At 39.3% G+C, this 13,067-nt stretch overlaps 2 protein-coding genes across 3 annotated transcripts in view; both read right to left on the bottom strand.

The window, feature by feature from the left end:
• itpk1b (inositol-tetrakisphosphate 1-kinase b) overlaps positions 1 to 992 on the bottom strand; it is a 43,214-nt gene extending 42,222 nt beyond the window's left edge. Inside the window, exon 1 of one of the 2 annotated variants that reach the window (XM_088002772.1) lies at positions 359 to 992. The gene's annotated coding sequence lies outside the window, so the exon portion shown is untranslated. The remainder of the gene's footprint in view (positions 1 to 358) is intronic. The other variant, XM_088002773.1, reaches the window with a different exon arrangement.
• Positions 993 to 4,034: 3,042 nt separating this feature from the next.
• Positions 4,035 to 13,067, bottom strand: part of btbd7 (BTB domain containing 7) — a 36,898-nt gene continuing 27,865 nt past the window's right edge. The window contains exons 6-11 of the mRNA XM_015004774.2: positions 12,384 to 12,544; positions 11,524 to 11,667; positions 10,615 to 10,804; positions 10,333 to 10,511; positions 8,984 to 9,388; positions 4,035 to 8,292 (exon numbers count right to left, since the gene is read on the bottom strand). Of these exons, the coding sequence (XP_014860260.2) occupies positions 7,534 to 8,292; positions 8,984 to 9,388; positions 10,333 to 10,511; positions 10,615 to 10,804; positions 11,524 to 11,667; positions 12,384 to 12,544 (1,838 nt within the window). The 3' untranslated portion in view covers positions 4,035 to 7,533. The remainder of the gene's footprint in view (positions 8,293 to 8,983; positions 9,389 to 10,332; positions 10,512 to 10,614; positions 10,805 to 11,523; positions 11,668 to 12,383; positions 12,545 to 13,067) is intronic.

Below are 13,067 nucleotides of genomic sequence, written 5' to 3'. Positions count from 1 at the left end.
GGCCAGCCAACCAACCACACGGGCGGGGATAAACACCAACAATCAGTCCCGGGAGGAGTGGACCTAACACTCCTGACCCACGCAGGAGGAGCTTTCTGCTTTTATATGCTGGGTGTCTGGGCACGCGCGCGCGCACGCTCATTCCCTCCGCTGCTAACGGCTAACGCTAGCAGGCTAGCTGCTGTGACTCTGAGAAGCTAACTGAAGCTAGCTGCTTCCCCACGCTGAAACCCGCTCATCCGAACCTCAGATGCTCGTCCTCGTTGTGTGAGAAGATCACACAGCCGTCAGCCAGCTGTTAACCTGCGGATCAACTAACTGATTAGACCAGTTAGGGAGGATCGCACAGCTAACCAACCTGCAGGTTTAGCTACGGGGGTCGGTCCGTGTTTTCCTCGGGAACTAGCTCAGAGACCGGTCCATGATCCGGTCCGACCACCGCAGAGAGACCCGAGGAGACCGAAGACGGACACGGCTGAACCAGGCACAGATGTTCCCCGTGTTTCCCTCTCCCTGTCTCCCTCTGTCAGCTTGCCTGACTGCACACACCCTGGGTCCTGCTGCTGCCTTCACTGACGCCACGGAAATGACAAAACCCTGGGAGCTGACCGCACACATCCCGGGTCCTCCTGCTCCAATAATACCAAACCATTCCCTTTAGTTTGAAAATATGTTGTTTGGTTTCATAGATAGAAAGACTCCTCTGTCATATTTCTAACGCCAACCTGGTCTTTTTTTTTTTTTTTTGCCAAGTTTCATGTCCATAAAGCAGAGTTGGGTAGTAACTAGTTACAATTTACTCAGTTACATTTACTTGAGTAAATGTTTTGAAAAATAAAAAAATTCATGAGTATTTTTACTACCCTGTATTTTTTTACTTTTAGTTGAATAATTTTATTATTTAGTGTTTCTTACTTGAGCAAAAATTCTGGATTTTCTACCCACTGGATGAAAAATAAACATGTTTTAACCAAAAATTCACCAGACACAGACACACACCTGCAGTTTTTGTTAAAATTTCATAAGTCTTTTATTGAAAGAAACTGATTTTGAAAGACTTTATTTTACCAGATTTCTTTTACACTTATATGAATTATTTTCATTTTGGTCCGTAAAATACCAAAATTTCCACTTAACTTTATGTTAACTTTTTACCAAATACTTTTTTACTCTTGAGTAACTTCTTGGACGACTACTTTTTACTTTTACTTGTGTTAAAAATAAAAAATAAAAACAAAACTGGGACCTTCTGCTGCGTTTACTGACAGCTCAGAAATAAAACCTCTATGAGTTTACATAATCTCCCTGTACTGTAACGGTTGCCTTTCTCAGATCTTATCAACATACTTATGCCATAAAATAAAAACATACCCCAAATAATCCCATTATAGAGTCAACATATTTTTGTTTATCTGCTTTTTGAAAACGTAAACAAACGCAACAGAGACAGTTAGCGGTAAAATATTTAGTTTGTGACTCAATAAAAGCAGTTGTGGAACATAGCGAATCACTTTAAGAGCTGTCTTGGAACAATAACGCCACCTGCTGGAAAACTAGGTCATTGCCGATGTGTTTGAAAAAAATAAAATAGATAAAAAACGTTTAGCTTTAGATTTAAATTAAATCTTTCTACGTTTCACACTAAAAAAATAGTTTTTTTTAAACATGTAAATTAGATCCTAACCCAACTAGTTTGTAGTTTAGATATGTTTAGTAAATTAATATGTACAATTTAGTTTCAGAATATAATTTCAAGGCACCAAAAAATAAACAGTAAATTTAAACCAGATATGTAGACAGATTAAAAGTCAATTACATTCATGAATGTAATTCATTCAGCTTACAAGCTGCAGTGAAGTCCAGTTTATTAATCAAATAGGTTAAACTTAATTATGGAGTGTAAAGTTTCTGCTTTTTCACATTAAACAAGACAGAAGATGTTTGAATCTAATTTCAATCAGGTTTTCACGATTTCCTTCTTTTAACTGCACATTCTTAATGGAGTCTTGTCATTCTTTATTTTACAGAATGTCGCACCAAAAATCTGAAAAAATCTTTCTGCTTCTTCAAAAATCTGCAGGCAGTGAGAGTAATAATGAGAAGTAAAAAGGGGAATCCGTATTTCTGCAATCCTGTCTTCCCTTTACTGTCTCTTGTAAATACTGAATAGTTTAAAAATCTCCTCACTGGTAAAGCTCTTTCACAGGTAATCAGAAATCTGCAGATCTGCAGGTTTATGGGTTGTTGGAGTTTCTAAAAGAAGAACCAGAGGCAGATATTTCAGTAATTATGTTCCTTTTCTGTGGAACCAACACCCATAAACCTATCTGATTCAGTAATGAAGAGCCTCCTCCTGATTCTGATTGGTTGTTTTTGACTGGGAGTGGTGCATTTCTTTAAATTACTCAGTCTTTTCACAGAGTATCTGTCACTTAATAAACTGTCACAAGATGGTGACAGTTTTAACAGATATGTAAAAACAAACAAACATAATTTTGTAAGTTACATTCAGCAGCCGTAAAGGTGCAGTATATAACTTTTATAAAATAAATTTTTAAACATACTTGTTAAAACTGCCACCATGTTGTGACAGTTTAAGTGACAGATAATCTGTGAAAAGATTGAGTTGTTTGAAAAAAATAGTCAAAAACAACCAATCAGAACCAGGAGGAGGGGCTTAGCGCTGTCAATCAATGTCCCATACTCATTGTTAAATACGCAAATAATGGAGAAATAACTTTAACAGAAAAACCGCCATTTATCCGCCGTCATCGTTAGCTATGCTAACTAGCATTAGCAAGACAAGATTTGCTGACAGGGAAAAGCTGCAGTGGTAGCAGAGAGCAATAGGGAATTGACAATCGCTAAGACTCGCCTCCTGACTCTGATTGTTTCTAGTAAGCACTAGGAGGACTGGGAGAAGGCAGATTAGCCTTTTTTATTTATTATTTATTTTATTACTTTCATTTTTTTTTCACAAAAGTTGCTTACTGCAGATTTAATGTAAATTGGCGAAGAAGCAAACAGGCATTCCAACTTAAAACAGAACTTTTACGTCTACACCCCAGTTTGCCACCAGGTGGAGCTGTGGGCTGAGATAACTTGTTTTTGTTATCTTGTACCTCCTACTCCTCAGAGTAATAATCAGACTAGAAAAAGCTCTTCAGATGGATTTGATCACTGCTGAGTGTTTGAGTCGATGTTTCATCAGATGTTTTTATGTTCCGCAGGAAGCTGAAAACAGGAATTCGTCTTGCAAACAAACTAACGAGGAAGTGCAGAGAGTCTTGTTAAAGGCCAAAACAATAGAGCAGAGAGAAGACTGCAGGGAGTGCAGAGATGCTGAGGGAGATGCGGACACATCTGCAGGAGCTTCCGACCTGCAGCGATCAGACAAGCTGAGACAAGAAGCTGCTCTGCGCTCTCAACTCTTCCATAAACTGCAAAGAAAGAATTTGCTCTGCATGCATTTCCTTCTTAATATAATGGTGTTACTGTTACTTTAAGAAGGATGTGGACATTTTATCAGATTCAACAGTACTGATAAATTCAATTTATAGAAATTTGTTAAATTAAATTAAGAAATTCCCACATTTTTCCCCTCTCATGATTACTCAGCATTTTGCTTGTTTAAACCTCAAATGTTAGGCGAACTCCAGACTGCTGGTGCATTTAATTTATAGTTTATTCAACAGAAATTGTCACAAGTTCATAAGACGATTGAAGCCAATAAAAAGAAAACACAGCTAATGAAACGGCTTTTTGTGGAGCATCGACTGCTGTTTCAGACTGTTTGGATTGTATAAACCAATCCTAATCTGTTCAAGGAAGAGTAGAAAACCCGCCACATAGAGGATATTTGACAGAAGTATGAAATTATTTGTAAAAAGATTAAAGGTGAAGTAGAACTGTACCTGAAAAATGACAATAACCCAAAACATGCATTTCTCTAGGTAAACTTTCCCAGATTTTCACATTTCCTTGGACAGAACTGAACATTTTAATGGTGAAACAAGAACAAAAACACAGCCCAGTCATATTAAAGTGTTTATTTTGAGAAGTTGACCACTGTGATGCACCTTCTGAGGCAACAGTAGAAAAATAGATTCAGTGAAACTAAATGCAACTTATTAATCTACAAACAAGGTATCTAACAATAGCATACAAGTACAATGTACCTGTTACAATTCAACACATATCCATCTGATGGTAGATTTTTTCGTTATTTTTCTTTTTAAAAAGCTGCTAAATAACACTGTACACAAAACAAGCTACATGGGTTTCCAAATTACTATCTGATGCATGCTGGTAAGCTGGTAGAAAAGAGCTTGCATAGACATCAAAGTCACTCCTCCAATAAAAGGCACTGACTCCTCTACAGCACAGAGCAAAACAACGACCGGGACTCAGTGGAACACTGGCCTGGAAAAATAATTATTAAAAGCTACCAAACATGAAGACGGGGAAGAATCCGGAGTTTTGCATTTTTTCCCCATGAAGCAACTTGCTGGAAAAAAAAGAAAATACTTTTCTGCTTGGCAGCTCTATCAATGCAAAGCAGAGAGGAAACATCCTCACATCATCTACAGCTAAAAAAAATGTCCTTAATGCATAACATTTATGAAAAACGTCCTTAAACACAATCTTTTTGTTTTATAGCACACATTCTCAGTGAGAGTTTCTTGACAAAGACGAGCACACAGTGTTGTTCACTACAGTAAAAACACACAGACCTTCAACAACCACCAAAATGTGACAAACTATTAAAAAAAAACACAAGGGATCTGAATGTTTTGGACTCAAATCAATATGTACACAATTCCTCGTTGGAGACCTGAGCCAGCACGGGCCGACTTTGCGTTACCGTCGGTTACATTTCAGTTTGAGATGCAGCGTTTTTTTTTTGTTTGTTTTTTTGTCGCCTTTCTGTAAGAAATGAGAAGTTCGGAGCTACAGCTGCAGCTGGTCTCCAACTACATATTTAACAGTTATCAACACTGCATGTGCATCCAGCGCTAATGATGTTTGCAAAAGTCCTGGTATATACATGTGGACTTTTTTTTTTTTTTTTTTGAAATGTGAAAGGAAAATGCAGAAATGAATAAATCAAACCTAGAGAGAGTCAAAGTGAAACAATGGAAATGTTTTTATGTGAATAAATGCCGTTTGAAGCGCTTGTTAAGGCTTTAAATGTGGTTACTTAATGCTAAACAACACCTCGGACTCTAATCTGTAGCACAGAGATTTCATATCACCTGACTTGCTTCTAATTGGCTAAAAGATTCCAATCAGCCTCTCTGATTGGCTGAAGAGTTCCGATAAGCCTCTCTGATTGGCTGAAGGTTCCTACAGTTTTGTTTGCTGCAAAACGATCATCTTAGTTCCCTTCATTTTTATCACTCATTTCTAATGAGCTATACTCCAAATACACAAAATATTTTAAGTATTTTTTTATCTAGTGCATCTTAATATGATTGAAAAAAGACAAAACTAACTTAGAAATAACTTTCTAGTAAGATATAGTTATTGAGTAGCTCAATACTTTTAATTTGAATTGATGAGTTACAACATTTAATTTCCCTTTTTGCATCAATGAAGTATTTTTAAATTGAATCAAAAGAACTAATTTCAGTGGGGGATTAATTAATTTACTTATTTTTTATTTTTTTTGAATAAATACAAAAAAAAATTCAGCATGAAGCATAATGTCATCATTTTTGTAATACGTTTAAAAAGGAGTGAATGGTAGCATAAACTTATCAAAAATCCCACTTGTCTCACTTAAAACATTGGAAAAATGTCGTTACATAATCTCCCAATGGATCTATTACTTTTTTAATGGATGTTAATAAATTAGCTTAAACTAAGGTCATATATCTTGCCTAAAAGTTATTTGTAAGTTAGTTTTTGTCTTATTTCAAGTGTACTAAGATATTTGCGGTAAAAACTAGACCAAAAATTACTTGGTGATGTTGCGTTTTTTGCAGTTTACTTCCTGTCAGAGATGAACGGGATGAGGACGTGTCGTCAGAAATGCTACATGAAGAAAAGGAGAACCCAGCAGAGCGGATCTATCTTATAACTCTACGGTTTTGTTGCATCACTTCCTCCGAGTCCGTGTGCCGCTGTTACTTGTTACATAAACTCAGATTAAATGTTTCCGCTGATTGGAGTGTCTCCTGCAGACCTCCAGCTGACCAAAGTCGAGAGGATATTAGCGGAAATCCTCTAACGGGAGCAGAGCGGCTTCCTGTCTAAAGTCTGTGTGATGAGAGCGCAGCGCTGTAGAGGTAGGACAGAAGACACCGGCAGCTACAGCGAGAACTGGGCGATTAATTAACTAAGGTCTTCAAGATTAATTTTTTTTTAAATCAACTTTCATTACCAATGCGCTCTTTGGATAGTTTAGACGTCAGCGCGCCCAAAGCCGCCATCTTGTTTGACTAGCGTGTTTTACAGCTCGACAGCAAATGTTTGTTTTGAAATAAAAGTGGATTATATATGAGCACTCTGAGTTATATGACGTAGTATCAGGCTCAGGCTACAAGAATGTTTGACTTATTATAAGATTACAGTCACAATATTAGCAGAAAAACATCTTAAAATTGTTTTAATTAGAAAACCAGTTCATTTTGTGTAGTTCTCTTTGAAACAGACTCTTAATACTTACCAATACTGCAAAATTACAACTTCTTACCCAGTAATTTTGGTCTAGTATCTAGAGTAAATATCTTATTACACTTGACATAATAAAAATAACTCACAAGTAACTTTTCAGTAAGATATAGCAGCTTGTTTTAAGTCAATACTTCCTTACTACTGAGGAAAAAGTGCTAGCTCCACTGGCAGATTATTTGACTTATATCACCGGAAAATTGTTTAATAATCTCAGTACGTTTATAGTACTTTTTAAATCAATTTTAAGTAATAATTTAAATCAAGCTCCTACGTCTTGCTGAAAACTTACATTTAAGTTGATTTTGTATAATTTAAAGTGAACTAAGATATTTGTACTAGAAACTACTTGGTAAGATAAATTTTTGCAGTGTTGGTAAGTGTCACAGATAATAGAAATAATCTTCACCATCAAATTGTTATCAGTAGCAGGACTTTGAAATGATTGTGTATTTCGAAAAAAGAATACACAAACTAAGCTGGTCAAGATTTTCTCTCATTAAAGGAACGTTTTGTAATTTTAAGATTGTTTTTCTGCTAATATTGTTACTATTTTCTGATAATTAAATAAAAAAAAAAAACCATAGCCTGAAATATTGAAATAAATCACTTTTTAAAATATTTATTTTGTTCTTTGAAGTGTAGGCAAGTAAACTAAACTTTCTTAAAATTGGATATGAAAAATAATCGCCCAGCGCTAGCTACAACCCTTTTCTCTGACTCTTGTACTCACACACACACGCGCACGCACGCACACACGCACACACACACACACACACACACACACACACACACACACACTTAGTGCTCATCGCATTTTTCCCTTTTTCCAACTCAACCCCGCCTCCTGAACTGGGGTTAAAGTGCAGATTTCTTATAGGGGTAGTCCGGTTTGCTGGGCGATCTGCGGTCTCTGAGGAGTTCTTCGCCTACACTGTTCCTGTGAGACTGCTGGAGCGGAACCGGACCCGACGGGTCTCCGCCCAGAACCATCTCCTCTGGAGTGTCTCTGGGTCTGTCCTCGTAGCCGTCCATGTTCCCACTGGGGGAGCGTAGATGACCCAAACCGTGGGTGAGGTCCGTCTCGTTCGGCCGCCCCTTTGGGAACGGACCCGTCCTCGGCTGCGGTCCGGACGGACTGGAGAGAACGCCGTCGTGTCTCTGGGATTTTAAGCTGAGGACGTCCAGTCGCAGCGGGTCCGGGGCGGTCCGTCCCTGCAGGTGGCCGTGGCTCTGGCAGTCAGAAACGTAAGGAGGAGGGTAGGAGCCGGACTGCGTGCAGCTGTGGCTGTAGAGGTCTGGTCCTGTGAAAGCGGGCAGAGGGTGGGCGGAGGTCGGGGTAGCGGGTCTGCAGGAGAAGTCGTACAGGTCGGGGAACTCCGCTTGGGCCTCCAGCTTGGGTTCTGGAGCGTGCCTCTTGCAGGAGTGGCCGTGTCCAGGGCCGTAACCGTGGCTGAAGCGCGCAGCAGAGCAGGACAGGTGGTGGCCTGAAGGGCCCATGGGGCTGTGAGGGCCTTCGCCGTCCATGTCGGCCATGTGCTGCTCCCTCAGAGACATGACCGAGACGCCGAGCGCGATGTCCGGCATGAACTCCCTCATCATAGGCTCCGCCCCCATCTGATCAGGAAGCAGACACAACATGAAAGGGTCAAAGGAAACTCCTCAACTGGAGCATGAGATGCAAAAACAAGAGGCTTCACGCTAGGACAGAAACGATTAACTGGATTCATCAATGATTAATCAATTAATGAAACAATGGTCAACTAATATAGTCATTGATTAAAGGGAGAATACAGATTTTAAACAAAGGCCATTAATTAAAACGTACAAAATATATAAATTTTGCCTTTAAGATATAAAAAAAAATCATTCATCTGCAAATATGTTCTACCCATAACTAGGTCTGAAACAATTAATCTGATTAATCAAATAATTGTCAACTAATTTAGGAATTGATTAAACGTTAACTGGAGAATACAGACAAAAAAAACATTTTCTGAAAGAACAATGCAGTCAGAGCTGTAATCAAGCCAAAACTGTACAAAATATAACATTTTGTATTTAAGACATAAAAAAAATAATTAATCTGCAAATATGTTCTACCCAAAACTAGGTCTAAAACAATTAATAGATTATTAAAATAATCATTAGCTAATTTAGAAATCGATCAATTATTAACTGGAGGATAGAGCTAAAGTGATTAAATGAAAAATCTGCAGAATGTGCCCATTTTTGTATTTGATTCATCGATTAATCGTCAGAATAAGTGATTACTGTTAGTTGGAGCTTTATTTCACGCTTCACTTACCGCCTGCTGGTCTGACAGCAGAGGTCGGCCCATAGCCTGGGGGTTGGTGCAGTCTGGAGGCTGGGATCTGGGCGCCGAGGAGTACTCCGAACCGCCATGTTTGGAAGCAGCGTGGCGCTGGATCAGGGTCCGGTTGCAGGGGTAGGAGAAGGAGCGGGTCGGGGTCGGCATGGGAACCCGGGGTCGCCAGCCCCCTTTGAGCTGGGCATGGCTGGGCGTGGCGGGAGGGTGGTAGGGAGGAGGTGGAGGAGGCAGCGGAGGGTGGAAGCCTGCCACTCCTTCCAGGTCCGTTATCATGCTGTCCATAGCCGGACTGCTGTTGACACGGCAACGGCCCACTTGACGCAGGGCCAGAATCGGACTCTCGTCTCCAAAACGCTCATCTGGGAAGAACTTGGATGGGTTCTGAAAGCAAAACAAAGCAAACAAGATCAGGGATAACACAGTTAATCAGATTAATTGTTATTGATCACGAGATAATTATCAACTAATTTAGTAATCGATTAATCGCTAATTGGAGCATACAGATACTAAAAACACAACAAAGAGAAGTAATTAAGCCAAAGCCGTACAAACAAATATATACATCTTGCATTTAAGATTTAAAAAACTGCCTGTAAATATGTTTTAAACAGCGAAAAGTTTTTTTTTGTTGCATATGCAGCTAAAAATGATCAAGCATAAACTAAAGGAATGCCACGTTTTTGCATTTTAGGCAATAAAATATTTATTTTCTTACTTACAAAAGAAATTATATTATTTTCATGTTATATGTATTTTTACTATTGCATAAAATGAGCTGAAATAAAAAATCTGCCAACTATGCCAATATTTTTTATTCAATTACTCGATTAAATGTCAGAATAATCGATGAGTAAAATAATCGTTTCTTGCAGAAGGACAGAAACATTTTCTTAAAGAGGTGGTATTACATATTTTCCAGCCACATAGTTCCATTTTATAGCACAATCAAGTACCTATGTTACCTTCAGTTGTATAACTTTACAAAAAATTGACTTTGAAATCTGTCGCCTTGAAACTGGGCAATACTCCTCCATTATACAGTTTTGAACTGTTCTTAGGACTGCTGGACTGAGAAGTAGTTCCTATTATGAGCAATGCAGACATGCAGTTCCACCAGGTGTTTGCTAATTGCTGCTGGCTAGTCTGAAGGAGCTGAGTGGGCAAGTTCCTCTCTAAGGCCAAAACTAAATGGTTGTCATGGGAGACTGAAGGATTTCACATATATGTTTTTGATGAGGGAATAACATTATAAGATGATGTAAAGGTCAAAGGAATTGATTTTACACGATACCGCCCCTTTAAAGCGATTTGATCCTCCTCTTTACCTGCAGCAGCTCTGTGGCTCCATCTGCAAGGCCGAACTCCCTCAGCACCCTCAGCTGCAGCTCATAGCTGACCGTGGCTCCCTCGCCACAGTTCAGGGCGTAGGCTCGCTGGACCTGCTCCGTGTGCCTCAGCTCATGCAGCCTGCGGATCATATCCTTCACCACAGACAGAGGAGGCACTAGAAGAACCACAGAGCAGAGATTCCAACAATGAAGCTGCTACTTTTCTACCTGATGTTCGTTCATTTATTTATTAACTCATTCTGTCATTTGTTTCTCTACCTGGTATTTCATTGGCCACGACAGAGGGAGCCGTGCTGGAGCTGCCCGCCATTTGCTGGTGGTTGATCATGTGACAGCACTGAGGCACGGCATTGTTCACCATGTAGAGTGTGTCCGGGACGTTGGACATCCGCACCAGTCTCAGACGCACCAGGTCCGTCTGCTCCACCATCATCTCATCAAGCACAGACTGAAATCATGTAAAAAAAAAAAAAAAACACAAAAGAGAAAATAACTGAAATGATTAATCGTAGTAATCGTGATTAATCATTTACTAAATTGGTTGATAATTATTTATTAGAGTATAGAGACTTGAAGAAAGGCCAAATGCTGAAAGAACAACACACTCAGCAGTAATTAAACCAAAACTGTACAAAAATATAAACATTTTGCATTTAAGAAAAAAACCCTCCTTATGTTCTACCCAGAACTCCTCAAGTGGGATAGTTTCAAAATGTGTACAAAAAACCCCCCAAAAAAATCTCCTTCTCACATGTTGATGTTAGGAGTATTTTTTAGTTACAGATGCATCCTTTGCTACAAATGCTTTTACTATTTTAAAAAGGAAACATTTGTTTATTTGCATCTTCCAATCTAATTAATAGATTAATCGTCGGAATCACTGATTACTAAAAATAATTGCTAGTTGCAGCCCTGAAACTAACAGAGTCAAGGATGGGTTGTAGATTTTCCTGATCTGTTCCACCTGACTGACAGCTCTCTTAATAACGCCGCTCACTGCTCTGCAGACGTGTCCATTAATATTCATAGACCGGGAAGGCCGACAGGTCGTAATGAAAATTTCCAAATGGACCCAAAAAAATAAAAAATGAATTTCCATCCTGATAATGAGACTCTTGGTAAAAACCAAACCCCACAGTGCTGAGGAAAAGTATTTGCCAGTCTCACCTTGGCTTCCTCCACATAAGGAGAGAAGAGGCGCGGACGGACGTAGATCCCTGCATTCTTCTGCCGCAGCCAGGCGTTGGCCTTGCCCCCCTCGGCCGTGGGCAGCATGTCTGACGGAGGGGTGCTGATCAAACCCCTCTTCAGCTGTGAACAGAGATAAACCGGTGAAGCTCACAGTGTTTAAGGGTGATTTATTATGCTTCCTTGAACAGGTAAGGACAGATTTACGAGCTATATAAAACCTTTTTATTACATCTTTTTTGCACAAAATCATTCTTACACAATGAGACTGTAGTCAGCTTGTTCTATTTTGAGCAGTTTTAGGGCCTCTTGTCACTTATCCAAATAAGCTGCTCAAGTGAACGTTTATTACACTCTCATGTAAAAATGGCTCGAAACAGATGCAAAATTACGCAACCCTATATTTTTAAAAAGCAGATGTGGAGCCTCCTGCACAACCAACAAGATGTAGCAAGTGGTTTCTGGTTAAGTCAACAACAAGACACTTCTCTTTTCCAGCAGCCATTGTACAGCACATACAGCAGTACAACCAGCTGACCAAACGTGCTAGAGCTCTACTTTGGGTTGCTAGGCAACAGGCTGGGCATTGCTGAGGTTGCTAGGTGACTGGTAGTGCCTGCTGATTTGACTGACTCAACAATCAGAAGGTTTTTTAAACAGCTCTCTGTTCAGACACTAAACAACATCAACTTATTGCCAAAAAACGAGAATTTTAAGCCTTTAGCGTGTTTTTAGAATTAGTAGAAACCCAAATGGAAGTATGAAAACATTCAAAATGTGAGTTTTGCTTAATAAGGTCCCATTTAAAATGCTAACAGAAGTAGAGGAGGAGTACTGACGGCGTCGGCGAGGACGTCGCTGTTGGGAGGCAGGATGTGCTCCGTCCGAATGAAGGGCAGGAGAGGAGAAAGGATCTCCCTCAGCTCCTCCACGTCCAGGTCTCGCCTTTTCACGCCTCTCTTGTTGACGCTGTGGGCTGTGCCGCTCAGTAGGTTGGGCTCTGGGTTAGCAAAGAAGGAAATAATCAGCTGAACTCATACAAAAACACATAAATATGTAGGGCTGAAACAATTAATCGGATTAACCGTGATTGATCGACTTGAAATAATCGTTAACTAATTGGTAAGTCCTCAGATGGCAGGTTTAGCTTCATCTGGTTGAAATTTACTAAAGATATGTTTTTTTTTTTTTTTTTCATTTTAGGCAATAAAATCTTAATTTTCTTATTTCAAAAAGGAACTGAATAATTTGTTTATTTGCATCTTTTAGTGTATTTTTAATACTGCATAAAAAGTGGCTAAATGAAAAGTCTGTAGATTTTTATCATTTGATTAATCGATTTACTAAAGTGATTGTTAGTTGCAGCCCTACAAATATGGTTACTTATTTAGCTAAAACTATGATTTTAATGCCACAGAGTTAATAAGCTACTAATTTAGTGAAACATCTCCTTAAAACTGGCCTCTCCTGCAGCATGCGTCATGTTCCTGGAGCCACTTGGAGCATTAACCCGACAGCATCTC

The sequence above is a fragment of the Poecilia mexicana genome, unplaced genomic scaffold (genome assembly GCF_051168715.1).
Source record: "Poecilia mexicana isolate PSO_F unplaced genomic scaffold, ASM5116871v1 scaffold_22, whole genome shotgun sequence".
Classification (NCBI taxonomy): Eukaryota; Metazoa; Chordata; class Actinopteri; order Cyprinodontiformes; family Poeciliidae; genus Poecilia; species Poecilia mexicana.
This window is presented reverse-complemented; position numbering and strand designations above follow the sequence as displayed.